A 27,675-nucleotide genomic window follows, 5' to 3' on the forward strand; every position below is an offset into this window, starting at 1 on the left:
GATAGTGAAACTTTACCAATGTTTGTAGGGAACATCTATGTTGACCCCATAGGAAGTTCATCAGTGTCATATCCAAGTGTCTGAATGGTAATTTCAAGAATAAACACTGAATCTTTCATACTAAACTGGTACCTACCTATCATTGTTGCCAATTTTGGAGTAATGAAATTTTTCCATGTAGTTGTTTTACAGGTGCCAAGTTGTATGCTCTTGATTAAAATCTTCTTGTAAATGTATGTCATTTTCACTGGAAGGAGTAGATGAGTTGTCTTGTATAGTTTCATAGGATGATGTTGAAGGAGTTGGCGTGGAAAAATTGCTTTACTCCTTCAATAATTCTGAGGTGCACCCTTTCCTGTTCATTAACCAGTTTTTTGTCAACTCCAGCTAAATGATCAGGCCAACCTGGCTCTTTTTGTCATTGTAAGAAGGTTATATCTTCATTTACTTTCATTAACTGAAGAGAGTCAAGTGGGGATCCTCGGGTCACTTGACGTAAAATGACCAGTAACCACTCGCTGTATGCTTGAGGTGTTGATTGATGAGTAGATCGTAAACAAGATGGGAAATACTGTGAGTTTTTAAACATTGTCCTCCTTCAGAGCTAGCCAACAAAAACTTCCAAGTCTTATTCCGGCAATGAAGCTTGACTGAGAGAAAAATTCACAAAATAGCACATTATACTCACAGTAATTTGATAGACCATTGAAAGACACAATTCGAAATAGGGCCTCTGGAGTAGATGACATTCTGTCAGAAGTACTGATATCTTTGGAAGAGCTAGCCATGGCAAAACTATTCCCCCTGGTATGCAAGATGTATGAGACAGGCGAAATAGCGTCAGACTTCAAGAAGAATGTAATAATTCCAATTATAGTGAAAGTAGAAGGTGAGATTTGCTATTTGGGCAGTAAAATAAGTGGTGGTTGCCGATGCAGAGAATATATAAACTGTAGACTGTCCCTGGAAAGAAATGCATTTCTGAAGAAAAGAAATTTGTTAACAATGAATATAAATTGAACTGTTAGGAAGTCTTTTTTGAAGGTACTTTTCTTGAATGTAGCCTAGTATAAAGTAAAATATGGAGGGTAAACAGTTCAGACAAGAAGAGAATAGAAGCATTTGAATTTGGGTGCTACAGAAGAATGGCAAATATTAGATGGATAGATAATGTAAGTAATGTAAGTAATAATTGGGGAGATAAAAAAAATTGTGGCACAGCTTGACTAAAAGAAGGGTTCGGTTGATAGGAAACAGCAATAGATCATCAGTTTAGTATTGGAGGGAAGTTTGAGGAGTAAAAACTGTAAGAGGGAGACCAAGAGATGAATACTATAAGCAGGTTTAAATAAATATAGGTAGGTCGCAGTTGTTAATTTGGAGATGAAGGGGCTTTCACAGGATGGAATAGAATGGAAAGCTGCATCAAACAAGTCGACAACTACCTTCAAAGCAGACCACTCAGAATGTAACAGATTCTCATTTTACTTCAGAAAATGTGTCACGTCAATTTCTCAGAAGGAACCTTACAGTTACCTCTATCTGTTTATAAATCAGACAGTACTAGTATCTCATTTATTTGTGATGGGGTTTTACAACCCTCTCCCAGAGCAGTAATGATTTGTTTTTCTTCCAACAATGTCTGAAGCAACCTGCTGTTTTACTGTAACAGGAAGTATGATCGAATTCTACTATTTATAACCTTAAGGGATAAAGTTAATTCAAACAGAGAGCCACCACATCATATTGTACCGTGGTTCCATTAAGAAGCAGCTGAAAGGTGTCACATTGCCAGTGGGAGATCATACAAAAATTCAGGAAAACCAGTACAAAGAAACAGCTCTTAGTTGCCATCTCTCATTTTTTTTGGGCAGTTCAAATGATCCAAGTAGGCCACCACCTGGTCAAACTTAGGTGGAGAACTCCTCCAAGGAAAGGCCTCTAAGACAGCATGTGATGTTGGGTGAGCAAATGTTGTTCATCCGTTGCTTGTACTCTGGTGAAAAGTTGTGACTATGTAACTTCCGATTCAGCAGTCAGTCACAGACTTTGTTACGACACTCCAAACTGAGATATGAGTTTTCGTCCAGTGTAGGGACGCATTAAGGGCCCTGTCGCACTGGGATGCCATGGCAGGTCTGCTGGCAGAGACGTCAGACAGAAGCATGGGATGTGACAGAGCCTGACACACTGGACGTGTATGTGGGTGTTGCAGTGCTGCTGGAAGAGTGGCTGCCACGATGTTCTGCCAACAGGCCTTGCCAGCCCTGCCAGTAGAATACGTGGTGGCTTATGGCTGCTCCTGTACCAGGACACTAGCAGAGCTGCTGTGCGTCACTTCCCGCTCACCCCTACCTAGTTTTCTCTGTCCACATGAGCGCTATGGATAGCTTTTACACTGAATCTTTTATCTGTCTGGTGTGTGTGTTTGTTTACATTACCATGAATGAAATCTTTGGTACACCAGGGGAAAGTTTAAACAATACAGCAGGTGTATAGTAACACACAAGTCACATAACTGTAAACAAAAAATTTTACATAACAGATGATCTCCAATTTGTGACAGAGAGAGAACCTATGCCTTCTGTGTTGCATAATGCTTTTCTCTGGACTTTGCAAATAAGCAATGAATAAACGAACTAACACAGATGGAATGTGCTGTTGGAAGTCAGCCATCTTGTGAATTTTTGAAATTCTAATAGTTAATGATTGATAAAGTTGAAATAAGTTATAGACAAAAGCTTATTTGGGATAAAAAAGAAGAGTATGGAAAAAGAATCATTGTTTGATTTGGAAAGGTAACTATGAGTTTATTTCAAGTGGTTCTATGTGTGTACAAATCCTGACCTGTTGCATATCAGAATACACATTCGGACAGATGGACTTGGAAGAAAATCCAAGAGTCTGCACCTGATCAGAACGTTTGTGGGAGAATTTTTGTTAATCACAAAAGTATTTTCCTTCTTTTTGACTGAGCAAGTAGGCTCAGTGGTTAGCACACTGGACTCAGATTTGGGAGGATGACGGTTCGAACTCGCGTCCGGCCATCCTGATTTAGGTTTTCCATGATTTCCGTAAATTGCTTCAGGTAAATGCCGGGATGATTCCATTAAAATGGCACGGCCAACTTCCTTCCCCATCCTTCCCTAATCTGATGGGACTGATGACCTCGTTGTTTGGTCCCCTCCCCTGAATCAACCAACCAACCCCCTTTTTGAGGTTTCCTTTGTACAGACAATAGTACCAGATTCCAGTCTAGAGAGGCGTAATTGCATGGACAGCTTCCGAACATTGTACTGCAAGGAATCTGAATTTCTTTTGGAGATACAGCCTTCGAGGAACGTAGCAGCGGGAAGCAGAAGATTAATTTTGCCGAGCTTCAGAAAGCAAATACCAGAAGGAAATGCCATGTAATAAGTGCCCTGATAATAACACGAATGTTACATAAATACTTATGACATTGACATTAATATTCAGTTAAATTTCACCAAACGCATAAAATCAAATAATATTAACAGATAAAAATATAAGTTTTCTTTTTGTATATATTTATTTGGGACACCATATCTCTGGGCTATTAAAATGTGAACTGGAAAAATAGTGTTGGGAATTATGAGAGATAATGCAGCCCAGTTCGAAGAATAAGCCCCTCCACATTAGAGTCACATTATAGCAACACTGTTTTGGGACTATGGCCAGCTGCAGATCATGGAAATGATCGATCCTCAGTCACAGCCTGTTCCTGATGCTCCACTCCAATCACGACTACTTTACACCACAAAGAAAGAACATTTTACTAACTGGGATAGGGAGGTTTTCCTCAAAACCTAATTCCATACTGACATAGCACAGCTACATCTCCTGCTGCAGTAGGCGATGCTGAAGTGTCCGCTACATCAGACACCCTACAATTATTTGAAGAAATGAAATAGGTAAACAGGTGAGGCAGGTTTCCTACGTTTTGTCTAAAACATTTGTAAAGAGAATTTATTTGTAAACTGAATTTATAGTAATAAAGTACTTTTTAAATAAAACTGAAAAAAATCACTTCTGGGTGTACTTTACACTTACAACTAAAACTGTAAATACTGCTGCAGACAACAAAAATAGCTACTGAGTAGACAGGCCATGAACATCTTTTCTTCTGGTGAGATTACTTTCCTTAAAAGAGTGTCCTTTTTCTTCAGTTAATCTCGGCAGATGTCCACTAACTCATCAATTGACTGTACTGACATTCTCATGAAACTGACAAATTTAACATTGTAATTTCTTAAAAATCAACGTACAGTGTGTGAAATAACCCGTTTGTTATGATCAGCAGTGAAGGGAAGTATCCAGAACTTCTTTTCCTGCATTCTCTTTTTATTTTGAACTCTCACACAAAGTTACTAGCTCTTCTACTGAGCTCAGACTGAAGGCATTCCTCTCTCCTCTCTGCTGGTGTCTTGTACTGCAGACCAGAGCACTGCCAGTAGACTGGCCAGAAGACCTGCTGTGGTGTCCCAGTGCGGTAGGGCTCTAATTGTTCATTTACTGTTGTCCACAAGGATGACTGATGCATTTGATGACAGGCAGCTAATCTTTGAGTATTTATAACTGGTGAACATTCCACAACTTGTCAAAATGCCTCCTCCATTAGGGCTATCCTACGGCATTGTGGCCAGTCAGTGTTGACCTTTAGAGGAGCATAGCAGCTAGTATTCTGCAGGTATTCTCAAGTTCTAGGCATGGGATGTAGGCTTCCAGGAGAACAGACAGTATACTTTGTCTTAATAGCAGCTGGATTATGTTGTATCCTACTGCAAATTAAAAGCAAATTGCTCAGTTCATCACTTGTGTACTTCATCGTTATTCTGGTGTCTTGAAATCAGAGCAATTAAATGAGTGATTTGGGTCCTTGTATCCTGTGTTTGGAATGATGTGTGCACTACTAACCCTGTAGAACATAAACAAGAATATTTTGAAAAAGATTAAAATGTATGAATGATAATTAAGCTTAGTCTTTATACAGTTCTTTTACACTGCACTACAGGTTTCTCAGGTGCCAATTACGAGGTAAGTCTGCAACTTTTTTTGATCAGTCAATAGTGTTGATTTGTTCAGATGCTCTTACTATCATGTACAAGAAACTACCTTGAAGTGAGCAGGTGTGACAGTTCACACGAATTTTTAGTAAATTCTTAACATTCTCAAAAATCTGCACTATACTTCTCAGGTTTGCTGAAACTGCCTATTTGTACAGCACTGAATTATCTTAACCTTCTTGTAGTGTACCAGTCAGATCATGTTTCCATCAAATCTAATTCAGTCAGTAGTACTTAAACTCTTCAGGGACGAATTTTTTTAATAATTTTGATTTTGGCAATTATTTTTAACACTATATTTGAGATGTAAGGAAGTCATTACAAATATATTTTTTCAACAAATGCTTCAATTTACTGTACAACAGTCAAAATAGGAAATGGCCACATTTGTGTACATGGTGCATGGCATGTTACATAATAGCAAATGTGGTGAAAACCTAAAGTAACCAAAAAATGTGATAAATAGTGGAAAAATTCAAGTAACAAGAAATTTTTCACATCATGTATTGTGGAAGAACTCCATACGTTCTGGGCAAACAGGAAACTTGCATTTTTTCCAAATGTATCTTGTTCTTCATTTGCAGTTTTAACTTTGCACCTAGGAGGATTCTTACATTCCTTTTTTCAGGGTAATGAGCAATTCCATCCAGTCTTATATCTGCAGAACATCCAGTGCGTTGCCGTTTCTTCAAGTGAGCATGGTCAGGGGTGTTTGATGATCTGCCACGCTTCCTTTGCAGGCTTCTGAGCTCTATAACTGCTGTAGCAACTGATGCCTTGAATTCCACAAAATAAATGTTTCTTTCAGTGTCTCTTTTGTAATGAATGCATGCATTTACTAGTGCAACATTATAAAAGTGGAAAAAATATTCTCAAATAAAACTTCTTGCTCTTCATTGTGTGAGGGTAGTGTGCAACCATCCGGTGTGTCATGTCTACTCCGCCAATGAATTTGTTGTAGCATGCTACAGCATATGGCCTCTCTGTATCTATGCAAGCATGGTTCTTCACGTCCCATCTTTTGACAGTATCAGAGTATCAGTTGGTGTCACTCCAGTGAAGGTAGATACCATGTGGACGGTGTTTCTATCCACCCATCGCACAACTGAAATATTGTCATTAGAAGTAGCAATAGACATTGAACCTCGACCTGATTTCATTAGAGCTTTGCTGTTGGTCAATTTACTCTGTGCACCCTTCAGTCTGTTTGACCTTATGGTTCCCAATACATGAATTTTCTTTTGCTTCAGATACAAAAGCAGTGGGATTGTTGTGAATAAATTGTCAAAAATGATCTTGTGATTCTTTTCTTCTAGCCCCTGGCACAATCTTACGACAGTGTTCCCAGTAGGACCAAAGTTAGGGCTCAGTGTGTTATTCTGTTCCTGCCTTTTCCCTTGGTACATCTCAAAAAATGTCATGTATCCATCTGAGCTAGAGCGTACCCCTGCTTTGATTCCCCACTTTTAGGATTTAGACTTCATATACTTCTATCCTTGAAGGGGATAATCATTTCATCTATAGTTTGATATTCAGTAGGAGTTACTGCTCCTGAAAATGGCTCTTTCAGTATGTCCAAAATGTGTTTCTCCTTCACAAACATGTCAGTGTTGTTTTCAGGTATTTCATCATTGTCCACAAAATGTAAATATGTTTTTATTTTCTCAAATCTCTTTAGTGACATAATGTCAGGAGTAAGATCCATTCTCAAAGCTGGGTTACTTGACCAGTACATAAGATAGTTTGGGTATACTTTATGTATGTCATAATCAAATTAATCGCTAAGAAGCAATGAATTTAAATTACTGAGACAGAGAAATTGCATTCACCATTTGAAAAAGCATACTGCGTTGTCTCCCGAACTATCATGTCCAGTGCTTCAGGAGTAAATTATATTGCAGTAGTAAAAATATGGTGTCTTTACTATTGAAGGATCACTATTACTTTTGTAAACGCCAAAGAATGCAGGAATGTTACCAACGAAGTCATTGATTGACTGAATTACACTATCAACAGCTAAGTCGCCACTAGCAACAATGTTATCACCAACAACACTATCATCAGAATCGTAATCAGGAATATGACTGTCTTCATCACTTGTAATTACGTCCAAATCAGATCAGTTGGCATCAGTAGAATCTAAAATGAGTAAAATTTCCTCTGTGCCCAATGTTTTCCTTTGATTCATTTTTGATAATGTTGAAAGAGAAAATGTAAAATAAATGAAAGTAACAAAATGACAAAAACGGTATTTTATAATCGAGACACTGGTGGTTACGTTGTATTTCAGGTTATGTTACCTATTGCACTGTGCCCACAAATGTGTATGTTTGTAAACAGTCGGTTTATACAAAATAGTTCCCAGATATCACTGTTTCAACAGTAACATTATAATAATAAATGTTCAAAGCACACAATAAAAAATTGTAGATGGAAAAATTCTCCCGCAAGAAAGAGTGAATTATGATTTAAAATGCATGTACTGAACAACAGGCAGCCACTGACTATCCAGATATAAAAACATCTCTCTCCATAACAGTCAAAGATAATGAACTAGGGACACGGTAGCCAACTTATGGGAACACAGTGGCCACAAATGTAATCACTGCCCGTTACAGGCCCTCATTTTCTTCAATATATTAGCATTTCAACAAAGTTATTGAACTGACTAGATACGAGTGACACCTAAAGCCATTTACTAAATTAAAAAAAAAAAAAAAAAACAGCAAACGCTAGAGGTACACGTGAAACTTACTAGATCGAGGTAGGTTTATGGCTTTTTTACACCATTTAAAGCAAATTGCGAGTTCTGAAAATGTTTTTTTACTTTTTGGATATGCTGACAAAGACACACTGACAATTTGCAATTGTAATGGTTTTGCACATGTAAGAATCAGAGGAGGTAGGTACAAAGAGAAAGAAAACACACTCATTCCTCTGACATTGTAATTGCTGTTGCAACAAACCTTTCAACGCACACAGGTGGAGGACATTAACTGTACCGCCAATCTCTAATGTATAGATGTTTTTCTGTTTTATAGCCATTAAAAGATAGCAGTAGCAGTGAATATTTTTCACTCATTGTGGAGAAAATTATTTTTGTTGCAGAAGCAGACTCCTAAAACCACATATCCTAAAAAAACTGCATATTTGTGATTTTGACATCTTTTGTCTGTCAAGCCCCTCTGTTTCTTACATTAACAAGTTCAAATATTTATTCTTGTAAAATGTTCCACAGTTCAATGTGTGTTAGCACTGAGCTGTTATAAATTAGGAGTCTTTTCTGTAAGCATCTTGTATTCTAAAATAAAGTATTTATTATTGTGCAATGTAAATTTATTTGTGTGTGTTCTTTCAAATTTATTTGTGGTTTTTGTTTCAGCTCCTCCACCTGGCCCTCCACCGGGTGCCCCTGGTCAAGTGGGGCCTCCAGGGGCAGTGGCAGTCCCCCCTGGCGCAATGGGTCTTGTTCCCCCCCAACAACCTCATCAACCCCCGCAGCCTCCTGAGTTGCCCAGTGAGTGTCTTAGATTGTATGCCATAAAATTTATTTCCTTACACACTTTGAATTGGTGAAAGAACACTATATGTATTACACATTAATCTACTAGTTACATTCTTGTTGCATACCATTCTTTTGAATTTCTTTCTTACATGTGTAAATCAAATCTTACAAACATGTAGGGTGCCCATATTCATACTCTACGAAAGATGCTTCTGCATTTGTCAGTGGCCACAATTGTTGGTTTCCTTACCACTCTGTAAAAGATGTCATCCTTAATTAATCTAAGTTATTCCTTTGCAAGAGTATTCAAACATAGGGTACCTTACTTGTATCAAGTTTTTATATTCTGTTTTCCATTCATTTTCTGCATCCACTGATTATCTAATGTTGACAGGTTTATTCAGCCAGAAGATAAACCTCCTGCAGTGGTTTTTATTTAAGACTTATGTGCTAGTATGGCTAAACTTATCCAGTGCAATATCATTCAGCCTAGCATGAGAAGAAACTTTCCACTCAGGTCTTCTTTCATTGCCAAAACACTAGTATAGCTTTAGAATGTAGGACTTTTGTTTGAGTCTCCCAAGCACACCTAATAACTGTCTACATATGAACATTCACAGCTTACAATATAATCTTAACCGTGACTTTTCTGTTCTGTAAGGCTGTGGTCACAGTGGCTCCGATGTCAGTGGATACCACCGATGATCGACATCGGCCAAAGATGGCGATCATTTCAAATCAGTACGCTGCTACATGCGTACTATTGAAGCTGATCTTATCTCCCAAACGTATAGACTTTGGATGACAGTCAGCGAAATTCAGATCAGTTTGTTTTCTTTGGTCAAATCGACTGATGTTCTCACATACGAAATATGGAGCATGAGTAACTGATAAGCTTACTCCAAGAAAGAATGAGTTTGTGGCACCCTGAGGATGAAAATATCATAATTGGGATGTTGTTCAGAATCTGTGGACTGAAATTGCAGATTTATTTGAAACCTCAAATAGGCAAAATGTTTAAGAGAAATTTTAAGTGTAGATTATAACCTCAAAAAATAATTTGTTCAAGTAGAATGGGTGGAGTATTGTATATGCTTATAGCTGGATCTTTTTTTGGTAGGTTGTCATTGATTGTCTACAAATTATTATTACTGCTTACTGGTGTTTTGTACCTGTGGGTAGTCATTCTGATAAGTAGTTTGCAAATGTGGTGTATGGTATGTATTTCCACTTTCAAGTGCTTTAGGTTATGAGAGTATTTTATGCTTGTTTTTCACTCATGTGCTAAGTGGCAGTCATTGAATGTTAATTGATGTGCAGACGTACAACTTTAAATAAATACAGCGAAATAGTGTGTTTATAACTTGCTTTTCAAGACCACCACAAATTGTCTCAAGTATCTAACAGAACATTTCTCCCATCATCTCATATATTCATAAAACTTGCCTTGTTATTCTGATAACTGAGGACTCAGTGTAAATTACTCGCCATGTTCTTCACGAGACAGGAAAGCGCATTCACATGCATTCGGTGTCTTAATAGCAGAAGCAACTACGCAGCACTCTTATCCAAGCACAGTGACATGGTGCTATCCGCTCACTCTTAAGAGGTTGAAATCGAACCTACTTCATACATAGAACAGATTCTAACCTAACCTGCTTGACTGTGCCAAAACTGACGAAGGAGGTTGGACACACTATGACTGCACTGTCGGGCAACGTTCTCAGGCGACCTTGGCGACTGTGTCTGACGACCCTTGCCGGTGCCACTGTGAATGCAGCCTAAGAGGGATTATCAGCTCTGTCTCCCGCCAGCTTTAGGTCCCTTGTGGTTGACCTTATAATTCACCGGACATTCCTTGATGTATCTGTGTGGTATTTCTTTACTTCTTTAAAGTTTCTTCCCTGGGCTGTTGCTGCATAAGAGACTAAATGAATTAGTCTGCCCTTGTATCACTCGCATGAGGGCAAATAACTAATTTGTTGTCATGTTTTGAATAGGGGGGAGTAACAGTTTCTGCATTGTACTGCATTGTAGCACAGCATACTACTCTGCAGCAGCCATATGCAATGGCTCTAAGGAAAATTGCATCAGTCGTGAGATTTTCAGTATTATATGAATTTTGTTTCAAAATGCCAGTCAGTGGGTGACCTTCACAAACATTCATGCTGTTAATGAATAGAATGTGATGAGTGAGTGTTTTGTTCATGTGCAGTGTGTTTTAAAAATTGGAAAAAACAGTTGCAATGATAATTAAGTTTCAGTAATTTGTGAGGTAAACTGGTTGCAAGGAAATTCTTTGTGGTGAAGTAAAAAGTGTAACGGATGATGATGCCCTGAAGGTTTACAATATCCTTGTTTGTAAACGACAAAATGAGTTGGCCATAAAGCTTGCACAGTGAGTTCAGCATGTAATTTAACGCAAAAGTCAGAGTTTATCTCTTGGTGTGGTAGGAAGCTTTAAACCGTGAGGGAGTTTCATAACAGTGCTCACATCGTTACTGGAAGAAAGTTAAATTTTGGAAACAGCCCATCTGCTGTGACTTTCAGCTGATCTCTGCCATATCCTTCCTCCTAGGATTGACTGTGCTACAAAATAAAGCCCCCCCCCCCTCCACCAAAAAAGAAGAAGAAGAAGGGTTGGGTGACAAGGAGAGGGGGGGGGGGAAATGCTTAATATGCTGTGCGGGAAGGCGCACTGATCAGCTTTCAAGGAGGAGTCTGTATATGGAATTACAGAGCTTGGGCACTGGAGAACATTGAAGTTTGAGATGACTGTGCATTCCACTTTACATCAGTAAACTAAACATGAGTAGCACATTGTGCTGTTTGCACTACAAATTGGCTTCGAATTATGTACCTTCTATGTCAGTGCAGAGCCTGCATCAGCAGTGCTAAGCCTCAAAGCACATGAGCCAATACATGTGGTCATCTTTCAATTATTTTAGTTGCTGCATGGAGTCGAGCAATAAGGTCCTTTGCTGATGTTCCATGTGTGCCGTACACCACACCCTTCATACTACCTCACAGAAAGTAGTTGAGAGGTGTGATGTCTGGCAACGGTACTGGCCACGGAACTGGCCCTCCTCTACCAATCCATCTATTGGGATATGCAACGTTGAGGCGATTCTGCACTTTGACATCAGAGTGTGCTGGATCTCCATCTTGTCGCCGCTACATGTCCACTCAAACATCTAGTGGCACTACATTCAATAGGGTATGCAAAACATCTCTGATAAATGTAAGGGAGAGCAGTCCTGTTAGTGTGTTTGGCGGTAGGTATGGCCCATTGATACAGTCACCAATTATCCTGGCTCAGATGTTAATACCGACCCTGTGTTGATGATTTTTAATCGCCTGCAGATTCTCGTCCTCTCAAACATGCATGTTGCACAGTTGTATAATATGCCATCTCTAGTAAATGTGCATTCATTCATGAGTAGCACCAAGCTCGGGAATTGTGGCTGGATTATGCATTGTAAATACCACTGCACAAACTGTACCCATCATGGGCAGTTCTTCTCCTGTAATGCCTGGACTTCCTGCGGATGGTATGGATGGAGCTACTGTTCGTGGACAACGTACCACATGGCACTTTTAGCTGTGTGCAGTGCCTGTGCCACCTGCCAAGTGCTAGTGGCTGAATAATCATTAATCATTTTCAGTGCATTCTCCACCAACTGTAGTGTTCGAGCGGAACATGGACAACTTGCATCACATTTCAGCACCTACCAGAGGACAGACAGTAGACTGGATATAGTATTTGCAAGTACCAAGTAAGCGTTACTGCTTTACTTTACAGTGTACACACCTCAGGCAGAAGTGCAACTTTCCCATTTCTCTGAGGCCTCCCTCTATGTTCGGAATTATGAAATGGCATGGGGTATGTCTGCTTGGAAAATGTTCTACATACACTCTTGCAGCAACTGTCCCCTTGCAATCCGCTTTGCCATATGAAAGCACCATGTTGGTCATTCCTGCAGCCATGTACTAATACATATCACGGTGCTGTCAACAACATGGCAAACCACAGAAAGTCCGCAGTAGGATGAGCACAAGGGCTGTGTGAAGGAATGTGACACATTAGCAGGAATGTTTTGGGCTCTGGTCACCCGTATGCAGTACACAGATGGCTAAAGGGCTGCACACCTTTTGTAATCAGACAATAAAACAAATCTGAACTGTCACAATTGTTTGTTCTCTGAGTTCGATGTACTCCATGCCCAAGCCGTGCATTTCTGGATGTGAATTCCTTCTTGAAAACCAATCAGTTTGCCTTCCCACACAACAACCTATGCATTATCAGTGGTTTTTTTTTTAACACCCTGTTGATATAAGACGTACTGTTGATTGGAGTCCCAGTCCAGCTTATAATTTTAATATTGATATGTTTTGCCATGCCATATATTTATTTCGATCTATAAAATATAAATTTGCCCAACAAAAAGTATTTGGTTTTTTCAAGTATGTGTATGGGGAGGGGGAGGGAGGGGTTGCATGAAGGGCATTATACAATTTCTAGTATAGGCTTCTTCGGGATGTAGAGAGGACGTACAGGGTATGTACGACCTGGGAAAACCGGGAGATCTGGGAAAACCTGGGAATTTTTTCATCCGGGAGAAAACGGAAAAACCTGGGAATTTTTTAGAATACCGAGAATTTTTCATTGTTTTAGTTTTCAGCTGAATTTTTTAATTTTGACTGGTAAGAACCGATACTCTAACGAAGGATATTACTATATTGTGCTACTGAAGAATAATACTGCAGCAGTAAAAAATGAATGAGAGAAAAAACAAAAAATAAAACTTATGCTTCATAACAAATTGGGTCCGATGAGTGGGACATCACAACTCTTCACCTTAGATTCGTTTGAGCGGTTCTGAACAGGTTCTTGCGCGTGCGCTGTTGAGTCGCATATGAGTAGTACCTTCTCCCCCTTCTGGATACAGAAGTGTGGCTATTAGCTGTACAAGCAGTAGCAGAAAACAGCCAGATGCTACCTGGAAAAATTTTACTAGTGTGCCCAAGCTGCCAGCAGCAGACCTGGATCTAGGGGATGGGCGGAAGGGGGGGGGGGGAGGCATTTGATATTGGTACTTCATGAATTATATTCTGCCGTGTTATAGAAACGACCATTTGTGCCAAAACAGTCTCATTAATTTGATGTATGTTACAATGGCCGCAATATTGGAAAGGCCTATTTTGTGTCTTCTAGCAGACAGTGACAAAATACATCTACATCTACATTTATACTCCGCAAGCCACCCAGCGGTGTGTGGCGGAGGGCACTTTACGTGCCACTGTCATTACCTCCCTTTTCTGTTCCAGTTGCGTATGGTTCGCGGGAAGAACGACTGTCTGAAAGGCTCCGTGCGCGCTCAAATCTCTCTAATTTTACATTCGTGATCTCCTCGGGAGGTATAAGTAGGGGGAAGCAATATATTCGATACCTCATCCAGAAACGCACCCTCTCGAAACCTGGCGAGCAAGCTACACCGCGATGCAGAGCGCCTCTCTTGCAGAGTCTGCCACTTGAGTTTGCTAAACATCTCTGTAATGCCATCACGGTTACCAAATAACCCTGTGACGAAACACACCGCTCTTCTTTGGATCTTCTCTGTCTCCTCTGTCAACCCAATCTGGTACGGATCCCACACTGTTGAGCAATACTCAAGTATAGGTCGAACGAGTGTTTTGTAAGCCACCTACTTTGTTGATGGACTACATTTTCTAAGGACTCTCCCAATGAATCTCAACCTGGCACCCGCCTTACGTACAATTAATTTTATTTGATCATTCCACTTCAAATCGTTCCGCACGCATACTCCCAGATACTTTACAGAAGTAACTGCTACCAGTGTTTGTTCCGCTATCATATAGTCATACAATAAAGGATCCTTCTTTCTATGTATTCGCAATACATTACATTTGTCTATCCGCTGCAGATCTTCCTGCATTTCGGTACAATTTTCTAATGCTGCAACTTCTCTGTATACTACAGCATCATCCGCGAAAAGCCGCATGGAACTTCCGACACTATCTACTAGGACATTTATACATATTGTGAAAAGCAATGGTCCCATAACACTCCCCTGTGGCACGCCAGAGGTTACTTTAACGTCTGTAGACGTCTCTCCATTGAGAACAACATGCTGTGTTCTGTTTGCTAAAAACTCTTCAATCCAGCAACACAGCTGGTCTGATATTCCGTATGCTCTTATTTTGTTTATCAGGCGACAGTGCGGAACTGTATCGAACGCCTTCCGGAAGTAAGGGAAAATAGCATTATCTGGGAGCGTGTATCTAATAATTTCTGGGTCTCATGAACAAATAAAGCGAGTTGGGTCTCACACGATCGCTGTTTCTGGAATCCATGTTGATTCCTACAGAGTAGATTCTGGGTTTCCAAAAACGACATGATACTCGAGCAGAAAACATGTTCTAAAATTCTACAACAGATTGACGTCAGAGATATAGGTCTATAGTTTTGCGCATCTGCTCGACGACCCTTCTTGAAGACTGGGACTACCTGTGCTTTTTTCCAATCATTTGGAACCTTCCGTGCCTCTAGAGACTTGCAGTACACGGCTGTCAGAAGGGGGGCAAGTTCTTTCGCGTACTATGTGTAGAAACGAATTGGTATCCCGTCAGGTCAAGTGGACTTTCCTCTGTTGAGTGATTCCAGTTCCAGACGTAATGAGACTGAGAAACCACACATTTTGGGTGCTATTTGTATTAACAGCTTTTTCAGTATTAGATAAAGACATTTACATTTTTCATGTAGCAAAACATTTGACAAACTTTGATGGGGTAATAGTTTCTTTCGCAGAGAGGAAAGCACACTATGTAAAGCTGTAGCAAGATAGAGAGAAAAAATTTCTAGGACCTAAGGATTGAAGAAATGTATACTGTCTTGCTTGTTTCTTGTCTTTACTGATTTTGTGTATCCTATATTTAATTTTACGTCACACAAAACAGCAAGTTATTAGCTAATAGGTAATAAAGAGTGCAAATTTACTGAAGAGTTATTTTTCTCTCAGTTACAAATAATCCCATCCAGTATTAATTGCGAGGTTTTTTAAAGAGGGGTTGGATGTCAAACCTGTCCTGAATATAGTTTGATGGCATCCATTATAAAATATACACGTTTGAATTCCATACAAAGAAATACAGTGACGTGCAGTAGAATAATACTGTGTGAAGAGGCATGGTGCTGCACTTTGTCATACCTAAGACCAAATAACATGGCTGGTTCAAATGGCTCTGAGCACTATGGGACTCGAACTGCTGTGGTCATCAGTCCCCTAGAACTTAGAACTACTTAAACCTAACTAACCTAAGGACATTACACACATCCATGCCCGAGGCAGTATTCGAACCTGCGACCGTAGCAGTTGCACGGTTCTGGACTGCGCGCCTAGAACCGCGAGACCACCGCGGCCGGCCCAAATAACATGTCTTACATGTCCTTGTACATATATGTTTTATGCATCAGACTCTTCAGAAAGATGTGTGCTACAAAATCAACATATTTTTGATGAGTCCCATCTCAAAAGCTCGGGGAGGAGGTGGGGGTGAGAGGGGCACTATCTCGTATTGCCCCGGTTCAGAAATATCGTAAATCTGGGGCTGATGCGCAGAGCAATCTGAGTTGTAATTGGGAGGTGGGTAATTTCCTCCTGAACCGTGTTTATGTTTAGCAATTTTGCTGTTTCCTCTTCGTTTACTGCTTTCGCATCAAATAGCAACAGAATGGGTTTCTGTGGCCGGTAGCTATCAAGTGAATTAAAATACATTCTCATAATTATGGAAGGCTAAAATGTGTTATTAGTATTAATCACCTTGCAGAACAATGAAGTTCTTTTGTCGGTTTGCTACAGAAATTTGGCTTTATTAATCTTTTCCGCTGCTCAGTCAATTTATTTTAAACAAAGTGTTTAATTTGACACTATTGGCTAGTTTCAACTGTTCACAGCGTTTCAAGTGCATGTTTTCATCTCATAGTACGTATGACGTAATGCTATGATAAAGATCCAAACATGAGATAATACAATACTGGTAATCAAGAAAATTTACGTCCTGAAAAGCACACTGAAAAGCCTACGTCATTGTTGAGGCCTACTTCATTGGAAATCTGGCCATACGAATGTGCACTTTAAGCTGGAGCATGCATTTTAGTTTGGTTCATGAAATTCCGATGCTCTCAGAGTATCCTCTGATGTCTTGTTTCTTTTATGACATAATGTAAGATCTTTTAATGTTTTACACATACGAACATATTGGCTTCCTACATTATCATAGCTGCGCAGGCACAGTGGCACCTGTGATCTGGCACTGTATGGCAACTGCTGGAACAAACCTGTTTCTAACAGGTCATGGGAAAATATTGCGAATGGTGGTAAGAAAAGTGTTTCTTTCAAAGTAAATTTCCTGTTATGCAAGATGAACTATGTGTGAGAATGTATGATGAATTTCGTAAACCACAGAGCATTTGACTCCTCATTTAAAAATCAGCTCTTTGATGACGAGCCAGTTAGAAGAATTTTGAGCCCAGAAAATCAGACACTAATGTCGTTATTAAAAATTGTAACATTTGTGTAATGTATATTAGATTGTAACATGCGCAAAAAAGATCAACATTATAAGTGAAAGCTTAGCTTTCTGGCAGCTTATTAATCTTAGAGACATAATATTATATTAAAAGCTTTGTTGTTCTTGTAGCAACACTATGTATATTAGTTTAAACCATTAACTTTTCCTATTTGTGTGTTTGCACTACTTAACAGTGATATTGCTATTGGCTGACTACATAACATGTCCTATGCTCTGAATATTCGCTGTCATCGGCTGGTGAGATCACGTGACATGAGCTATCACTGGCATACAAAGGTGCATCACAATCTTGAGTTTGATGCTTCGGAAAGTAACATGCGGTGTTTAATGGAATTCGAATTTAAATAATACGAAAATATGCAGCGTACATATTACTGCACATCTTTCCAAAACGTGTTTTTTCCCCTGGTTTCTTTTTCTAAAGTGCTGGGAAATTCTACACAGGTGTATAAAACCATAACCATTCAAAGGATTGATAAGTTTTACAGTTCTGACGGAAAGTATACTGTCACTTAACACAGCAAAAGTGTTTTTTCCACCCGGGAGAAAGTGTTTTTTTTAACCAGGAAATCAGAAAAATCCAGGAATTTTTTTCCTTGTCCGCGTGTACACTCTGACTTAGATAAAGTTTTGATAAGGAACACATGTTCACAAATCTACAGTTCAGGTGTACAATATTTCTGAAGATTTGGGGTACTTTCAGATCTCCACTTCAGATCTCACTGGAAACAGCGAGCTGTGACCAGTGTGCTCTACAGGAGCCCATGAGATGGGTAGTGTTCACAAGTATGCATTGTCAGGTTCTTTCTACATAACGAGTGACATCCTCTTCAAAGTTGAAACTGCGATATGTCTATGGAGCACCACAGTCAGCCCTAGTAGTTTTTGTAGTTGCGAGTGTACCTGTTTACAAAACAGACTGACAGTGGCACCCTCTTCTCTGTTTGTGTGCCTGTTGTGAAGCGGGTGGTTTGAAATTGATCCTATCTTCAGACTTATGTCATATACAAATGGAACATTCCTAGACATGGGTTCCGTATCAGAATTTTTGCTGCTAGGTCCGCTGTGCAACTTGTAGAGGAGCCTGTGTTAGGAAATATGAAACATCATGTATATCATGTTGATGCTGTATTTTAGTAGTAAGAAACCTCATACGTTTCGGGTACACTTGATGTGTAACTGAATGCTAATCAGTAATTTCTTTAAAAGGAAAATTCTGTTAAGAAAATTATATAAATTATAGGACAGAACTATTGATCAGTACTCACCTTCAGAGAGATGACAACACTATGGATAGACACACGTCCTAGCTTTAAGAACTAAGAGTTCCTTCCTCAGAGAGGAAAGTTTTACAGATTGGGGAAGATTAAAAAGGAGAGACAAATCACTGCCTTAATATATCCCTCCCCCTCCTCCTCCTCCCCCTTCCCCAGGAAGGAATTATTAATTCGGAGAGCTAAGATAGTGTTGTGTATGGTACTTTTAAGTGTGTGTATCGGCAGTGCTGACAATTCCCCTGTTGGTAAGTACTTGCCAGCAGTTCTTTCTCGTGATTCTATAACATATCAATAACTTCATTAATGTTGCTTTCTTATAGGATCTGTCAAATATTGATTTATTGTTAGAAAGTAATATAAGAAAGAACTGTCGGCTCAAAGTGTTCCTTACAGTTACTAATGTGCGAGTCTGGATTTAGTAGTGCTTAGTGGTTGGTACAGCATTTTATTTTTTGTTTAGAAGTTATGTGTAAAATTAGAAAGTTGAAATAGTGCTGAGAGCAATATTTACACTATGATCGATGCAGGGGTTGGACAAAAATAGGGTAACGCTGCGAGAAATGTGTGTCTGAAAATAAACGCAGATGCTAGCCAAGCCTGCACAGTGCATTGCTGTACACATGTTACACATTTGTAAGTGGCGAGAATAATTGTTTGGCTTGTCATAAATGCGTTGTTGATGGCTAGTGTGTGCCAGCCTCTCATGAATGGTACCAATGTTACGTGCACTGCGCGCACTTGGAATTTTGTTGAAGGTTGTTTTGTTCTATGTCGGCTGCTGTGTTGTGGGATTGTGTGCATCCTTCCCGTGTGTAAAACATATAGATAGTGAATATGGCTAACAGACATCGCTTATCAAACTTACAGATTAAACTTGATTATCTTTCGGATGACACTGGCGATTTTTCTGATGACAGTGATGACTCACGTGAGCTGGAGAGTGAAACCTGTACTGCTGATAGAAACAATGGTAGTGAGTATGAATGAAGCTAATGCACAAGTTTCTATTAGTCACGTTTGTCACTCATTTCAATAGCCTGCCATTTATAATGGACGTTGTCATTATGATGCACTCCCTGAATTGTCTCTGTTTGAAGAAACAAGTGGAATTCAGGTTCCTGTCGATACATTATCAACGGAACTAGATGGTTTGTTGCAGTTTTTTGATCACAGCACATTTCTAAAAGTAAAGTCAGGGACAAAAATATATGCTACTCATACTGTTTCTGAACTTTGCCATCAGAACAGAATCAAACCAAAATCTTCATGGAAGAAATGGAGAGCAATGAGGATACATGAAGTATATCAATTTTTTGCAATCGTTTTGCATATGTGTGTTGTGCAGAAACCTGAACTTAGGGATTATTGGTCTGAAGACCCTGTGCTTGCTTCATCATTTACTTCTCAGCTAATGTCATGAGACAGATTTTTTGCCATATACAGGATGCTGCATGTGAGCAATAATGCACTGTGGATACCACAACAAGAACCAGGCCATGACCCTCTGCATAAAATAAGACCTGTTTGGGACTTTTTCACAGAAAGATGCAGAGAAGTCTTTTATCCATCACGCAATCTGACTGTGGATGAAGCAGTTTGTCCTTTTTGTGGAAGAATTGGATTCTGTGTTAATATGGAAGACAAACCAGAGAAATATGGGATAAAACTGTATGTTGTAAGTGATGCTCAAACAGATTACATGTGCAATGCTGAAGTTTATACTGAAGGAAAAGGAAGTGTTGACAATTCTGTCAAATCCCTGCTACTGAGACTATGTTCCTCTTACTTGGAAAAAGGATATTTGGTATACATGGACAGATTTTGTACAAGTCCTGCAGTCCTTGAAGAGCTATGGGAAAGAAGTACATTGGGAGTTGGAACTGTGATGAAGTACAGGATAGGTTTGCCTAGAGACCTAATAAATCAAAAAATAAAGAAAGGAGAAATGACATTTTGTCGCAACGGACACCTTTTCTGCTTGAAATGGAAAGACAGATGTGATGAACACATGTTGTCAACACAGCATAAGATGACTACTTCGCATGTCAGTGTAAAAGCCAGGAGCGGATATGCTGAGGTAGTGAAGCCAGATGTTCTACTAGACTAAAACTTGTCTAAAACAGGTGTTGACAGAGGAGTCAAGCTGATGAGCTACTATCCCTTCCAGTGAAAGACTGTAAAATGGGGGAAAAAGATTTTCTTCCATATTTTTATGACGGCAGTTGTGAATGCCAGCAGATTTTATATGTAAATTAGCGGAGCAGTTGGTTAAAAAAGGAGGAGCGGAACTAAATAAAGACACATTCAGCATCTGGAGTTGCACGTGCAAACAGACTCACAGCACACCATTTTCCTGAGAAACTGCCACCAACAGAAAAGAAAACAAACCCAGCTAGAAGGTGCAAGGTCTGTTGGGAACAAGGGAAAGCTGCAGGAAAGTTAGCGAGGAAAGAGGCCAGGTACTACTATAGACCATTTAACACAGGCCTTTGTGTTCACGAGTGTTTGAAAGCTTTAATAACCGCGTAAAGTTCTCTAATTTGTAAAAATGAGAAAAAAAAAAACATTTCACAATAAAATCACTTTACTTATAAATGAAGCATTCAGTATTTCCTGCTGACAAGTGATTTTAAATCAATTGCCTACCATTCCCTACGACTTATAAATATTTTGTCCACTTCGGAGAAAAATAAAAATGCTGAAAAACAGTATCTTTAGAGTAGTAACTACAAATCCCTGTATAATTTATTTGCACTAAACGTATACATATTCATAAAGAGGAAGGATAGAAGGTTAAGCTGATATTCTGCCTAAAGAGGTATTTAGTCTTGGTCAGAACAGTGTTCTGTGTAGTCTTAAGTGCATTATGTCATAGCTGAGTGAATTCGAACACAGGCAAATTGTGGGTGCTTCCATAACCAAGCAAGCCTAAGTGTTTGGTGTTTCAAGAGACACGGTATCAAAGATTTATATCATATAAGTAAAATGCACAAAAACATCAGCCCCTTAAGTCACAACTTGGATGAAAGCGTGTATTGAGTGATCACGAGTCATTGAAGAGGATCGTGATGAAAAATAAGAGGACGACAGCTGCAAAAGTTACTACAGAACTGAATGTCGCACTTTCGAACACTGTCAGTACAAAAATAACACAAAGAGAGCTCCATAAGCATGAAATTGCAGGACAAGCTGGAATTGTAAAATCACTCATCAGTGATGCAAATGCCTATAACAGGAAAACTTGGTGCTGAAACTGTAAGACCTGGACTATAGAGCAATGTAAGAAAGTAATTTGGACAGGTGAGTCTTGTTCCATATTGTTTCCCACTTCTGGGAGTTTGTTCCAAGAGTGAAAGATGGCAGGCATTCTGTGATGATTGGGCTGTCATATTGTGGTGTTCCAGGGGCTCCACTGTTACTCTCCAAGTTTGCGTTATTGCCAAGGGTTGTGTGCATATTTTGGCTCATCTGGTCCATTCTAGGGTACAACATGTGTTCCCTAGTGGCGATGCTGCGAACGTGGCCACTATTCAAACAACTTGCATTGTCAAGGACTGGTTTTGCAAGCACGAGGATGAGTTATTCCATCTTCCCTGGCCACCAGCCACCAAATTCCAATATTAATGAGCCTTTGTGATCTACTTTGGAGACAAGGGTGTGTGATCACTATCCATCTCCATTGTTATCACCTGAACTAGCTACTATTTTTCAGGAAGAATGTTGTAAGGTTCTCTTGGAAACTATGCAGGGCCTGTATGTATCTATTCAGAGACGGCTATACACTGGATTAGCAATGGTAATGTGTTGTGTTTTGGCATTTCCAATTGTTGTTCATCCCCTATAATTTGTTCCATAGATCAGAGATTGCTGTGCACCTATCCTTGAATGCACAATAAGAAATCATTGCTCCATTGCAATGGTGTAGTCAAATACAGTGATCTAAAGTTGCATTTTTCTTGTAGCTGTAATTTTGTAATGATTGGAAAGCTGGCAACTCAACATGTGTTTTTTTCTGTGTTGCAGTGTTTAATTGCCCTAGAAGACCAAATCTTGGCCGGGAAGGAAGACCTATTGTATTGCGAGCAAATCATTTTCAAATTTCGATGCCAAGAGGGTTTGTCCACCATTATGACATTAATATTCAACCAGACAAGTGCCCTAGAAAGGTGAACCGTGAAATAATAGAGACAATGGTGCACGCATACAGCAAAATATTTGGAACACTAAAACCCGTTTTTGATGGTCGAAATAATTTATACACAAGGGATCCATTACCAATTGGTAATGACAGAGTTGAGTTGGAGGTAGGTTAATTGAGTTGTTAAATGAATGTTGTCTTTTGAATTCCATTGTTTACCTTCAAAGTTTTCATTTTGTTTTTCTTATTTTTAGGTGACTTTGCCAGGCGAAGGCAAAGATCGTGTATTTCGTGTTACAATAAAATGGATTGCTCAAGTGTCATTATTTGCCTTGGAAGAGGCCCTTGAAGGGCGTACAAGACAAATTCCTTATGATGCCATATTGGTATGTTGTGGCATTTTAGGAATTAAATATTTTATGTTATTGTGTAATTATATGTCACTGACTCACTTTTGTTAGACCATAATGAAAGTTATTCCATTAATTTCTAAATTCTCTGTTTTGAGTAACAGACTGAATTGTGTTTTTCCCAATCCCCAATTGTATTTGAATATTTATTCATTACTAGAGCAACTTATACACAGTCCTATCACATTAATTGAGTATCTCCTACGTTGACATCATCGTGCAACAACCACTTGGACAGCAGGTGGAAAACACTGCAGTCATTGTTGCCATACAAGAATGGAGCAATATATCTGACATCCAAAAGGACATGACAATTGGCTTTCGGTCAAGGGTGGAACCATTTCCGAATGGCTAAATTTGCAAATAGTTTTGGAGATGATGGGTGAATGATGGCTGCAGAGACGTGTATGAATGAAAGACATGCAACTGTTAAACACCTGATGTCTGTATGAACCAAGAGGCTACTAACAGTGTTCAGAAACATTTCTGTGTGTGGGCCTCTGCAGCAGGTGCCTGATTCAGCAGGCATCCATGCTAACTACTCTTCATTGGCGACGATGGCTGAAATTTGCATGCCATTACCGCAACTGGATGCCCACTGAGTGGCGACAGGAGGCCTTTCCAGATGAATCACGTTTTATGCTCCATCGGACAGATGACTGTCTGTGTGTACGGCGTGAAACTTCTGAAAGCAAAATACCCAGCAAAAGTTGTCTGAAGGGTCCAGATTGGAGGAGGGAGCATTCTGGTCTGGGGAATGTTATTTGGCATTACCTGGGTGAACTAATCATTCTGGAAGGCACAGCGGATCAGGACAAGTATGCATCTAGTCTTGAGGAACATGTCCACCCTATATGCAGTTTTTTTCTCCAGTCACTGTGATGGCTTATTTCAAATTTACTGGTGCCCAATCTGACTCTCTGTGACTACTTTCTGTGGGACACATTGAAAGACACTGTCTATCGGAACCATCCTACCATGATGGATGAACTTAAACCGGCAATATGTGTGGCATCCGTTTTGAGACACTACAGGATCTGATGGTAAATTTCATTGTTCATTTGAACCACCTCCGTGCTACAAGTGATGGACATTTCAAAAAGATTGTAATGCGATTGCAAAGAGGTCTTAGAACTATTTCAAAACTTCTGTATAGAATTCTTAGTTTCCACAGTAAATATACTTTTTGCATATCTCAATCTTAGTTTTCGAGATATTTAATTTTGAAATCAGGGCCTCCTTCAATGGATGCGCACGCGCGCGTACACACACACACACACACACACACACACACACGTGTGTAGCACGGAGGTGGTTCAAATGAACAATGAAATTTACCATCAGATCCTGTAGTGTCTCAAAACGGATGCCACACATATTGCCGGTTTAAGTTCATCCATCATGGTAGGATGGTTCCGATAGACAGTGTCTTTCAATGTGTCCCACAGAAAGTAGTCACAGAGAGTCAGATTGGGCGCCAGTAAATAACATCTACTTGCAGGACACAGCTCGCATTTTACATGTATGGTTCGAAGAGCACTTAAGGTAAATTTACTCTACTTCCCCGACCACCAAACTCCACATACTTAAGCCCTATCGAGAATGTGTGGGACCACTTTAATTTGGCTGTTTGTGCCATGGTTCCTCAGTCGAGAAACCTATTCCATCTGTTCATGACACTGGAGTCAGCATGGCTCCATACCCATGTCAATACCTTCCATAACCTATTCAGACTTTTGACAGGTGGTCACAATATTGTGATTTCACAATACATTTTGTGTGTGTGTGTGTGTGTGTGTGTGTGTGTGTGTGTGTGTGTGTGTGTGTGTGTGTGTACGCGCGCGTGCGCATCCACTGAAGGAGGCCCTGATTTCAAAATTAAATATCTCGAAAACTAAGATTGAGATATGCAAAAAGTATATTTACTGTGGAAACTAAGAATTCTATACAGAAGTTTTGAAATAGTTCTAAGACCTCTTTGCAATCACATTACAATCTTTTTGAAATGTCCATCACTTGTAGCACGGAGGTGGTTCAAATGAACAATGAAATTTACCATCAGATCCTGTAGTGTCTCAAAACGGATGCCACACATATTGCCGGTTTAAGTTCATCCATCATGGTAGGATGGTTCCGATAGACAGTGTCTTTCAATGTGTCCCACAGAAAGTAGTCACAGAGAGTCAGATTGGGCACCAGTAAATTTGAAATAAGCCATCACAGTGACTGTGTACATGAAGTATTCATAAAGGAAGCGAAACACCTGTTGAGTGTGAGGTGGTCTTTTCCCATCTTGCATAAACCGCTCGGTGCCTGGTCGATCTTCCAACATTAGGTGTGTGCCGAAAAATTGTTACAAAATTGCAATCTAACTTTCACTAGTGATCATATCTTGTGTGAAAGAAGGGCCAATAATGCATCTGCTATGTGCCAAAGCCCAAACAGTACCTTTGGGAGAATATAAGTGGTTTCACTTCACTTGAACAGGGATTTTTGGAACCTCAAAATCGCCAGTCTTGTTTATTCATGACTCCATCCACATTTAAGAGCTTCATCTGTGTACCAGATGGAGCCAACATCGTCAGCCCTTTGCTGCACAGCTCAGGCAGGTGTGGCATAGAGGCTTCAGATTTTTAATTTGTGTTTCGGTATTTTCTGTGTGCTGGAACACTTCAAACCAGCCTCTGCTGTGTTTCCTCAGACAGATTTCCTTGGATTTTGGTGAATAATTGTAGAAACCATTTTTAGGAATAGCTGCAATTTGTCAGGGGCCAACATTCCCTGCTAGATCATCAGCTACACTACCTGTGCATTGGAATTTGGTGAAAAGCTTGTGAATGTTTTTTGTATCGGATCCTTTTGGAACATTAATTCGTGTTTGAAAACTGCATCGTGTTGTTGTAGGACTGTTTTTAAACCTGTGGTATTCCAGTACCAGAAAACATGTTGTTCAATGGAATATGCAATTTCAATCTCTTTGTTCTGTATGCTAACCTCCTTTCACTTTTTAGCAGTAGAACTGATTGGTCTGAGCAGTGGAACGAATGTTACTCTCATCTATCGATCTTAGTTTTTGAGCTAATTTAATTTTGATATCAGGGTCCTTGGGCACTGTTTATGTTTCAATAAAAAATAAATTTGTGATTAAAATTTTAACAAATTGACTAATAGAGACCAGCGCTAGCCAATTATAGCTCTTTCTTGAGTGTCACGCAGAGACTTACAGTGTGTGGCTGACTTCACACCAACAACCCTGCACCAGTTGCTACAATATGCTGGTCATGAAGTTATTTTGTTCATGCTTTAATTTGTCACTTGTCACGTGAGGAATAAGAGTAACGGTCTTTCTGAATGCAGGTCTTTGTATAAGAATAAGAAAAACGCGTACTGCAGTTTCTTTATCTGTGATTAAAATAAAGAAGAAAATTGAAACTTAGTGAATAATTACTTCAGATTCAAATCAAAACTTGGTTCATAAGTCACATATAAATTTTATATATTGACCTTCCCCCCCATGAACCATGGACCTTGTCGTTGGTGGGGAGGCTCGTGTGTCTCAGCGATACAGATGGCCGTACCGTAGGTGCAACCACAACGGAGGGGTATCTGTTGAGAGGCCAGACAAACATGTGGTTTCTGAAGAGGGGCAGCAGCCTCTTCAGTAGTTGCAAGGGCAACAGTCTGGATGATTGACTGATCTGGCCTTGTAACACTAACCAAAACGGCCTTGCTGTGCTGGTACTGCGAACGGCTGAAAGCAAGGGGAAACTACGGCAGTAATTTTTCCCAAGGGCATGCAGCTCTACTGTATGGTTAAATGACGATGGCGTCCTCTTGGGTAAAATATTCTGGAGGTAAAATAGTCCCCCTTTCGGATCTCCGGGTGGGGACTACTCAAGAGGACGTCGTTATCAGGAGAAAGATATCAGGAGAAAGAAAACTGGCGTTCTACGGATCGGAGCGTGGTATGTCAGATCCCTTAATCGGGCAGGCAGGTTAGAAAATTTAAAAAGGGAAATGGATAGGTTAAAGCTAGATATAGTGGGAATTAGTGAAGTTCGGTGGCAGGAGGAACAAGACTACTGGTCAGGTGACTATAGGGTTATAAACACAAAATCAAATAGGGGTAATGCAGGAGTAGGTTTAATAATGAATAGGAAAATAGGAGTGCGGGTAAGCTACTACAAACAGCATAGTGAACACATTATTGTGGCTAAGATAGATACGAAGCCCACACCTACTACAGTAGTACAAGCTTATATGCCAACTAGCTCTGCAGATGACGAAGAAATTGAAGACATGTATGATGAAATAAAAGAAATTATTCAGATAGTGAAGGGTGACGAAAATTTAATAGTCATGGGTGACTGGAATTCGGTAGTAGGAAAAGGGAGAGAAGGAAACATAGTAGGTGACTGTGGATTGGGGCTAAGAAATGAAAGAGGAAGCCGCCTGGTAGAATTTTGCACAGAACACAACTTAATCATAGCTAACACTTGGTTGAAGAATCATAAAAGAAGGCTGTATACATGGAAGAAGCCTGGAGATACTGACAGGTTTCAGATAGATTATATAATGGTAAGTAATGGTAAGACAGAGATTTAGGAACCAGGTTTTAAATTGTAAGACATTTCCAGGGGCAGATGTG

The 27,675-nt window shown here is 39.7% G+C and overlaps 1 protein-coding gene across 1 annotated transcript in view; it reads left to right on the top strand.

Moving 5' to 3' along the window:
* The window catches only part of LOC126251683 (protein argonaute-2), a 238,385-nt gene that overhangs the window by 33,419 nt on the left and 177,291 nt on the right, over window positions 1-27,675 (top strand). The window contains exons 2-4 of the mRNA XM_049952270.1: window positions 8,467-8,601; window positions 22,503-22,783; window positions 22,872-23,003. Of these exons, the coding sequence (XP_049808227.1) occupies window positions 8,467-8,601; window positions 22,503-22,783; window positions 22,872-23,003 (548 nt within the window). The remainder of the gene's footprint in view (window positions 1-8,466; window positions 8,602-22,502; window positions 22,784-22,871; window positions 23,004-27,675) is intronic.

This window comes from Schistocerca nitens, chromosome 1 (assembly GCF_023898315.1).
Source record: "Schistocerca nitens isolate TAMUIC-IGC-003100 chromosome 1, iqSchNite1.1, whole genome shotgun sequence".
NCBI lineage: Eukaryota > Metazoa > Arthropoda > Insecta > Orthoptera > Acrididae > Schistocerca > Schistocerca nitens.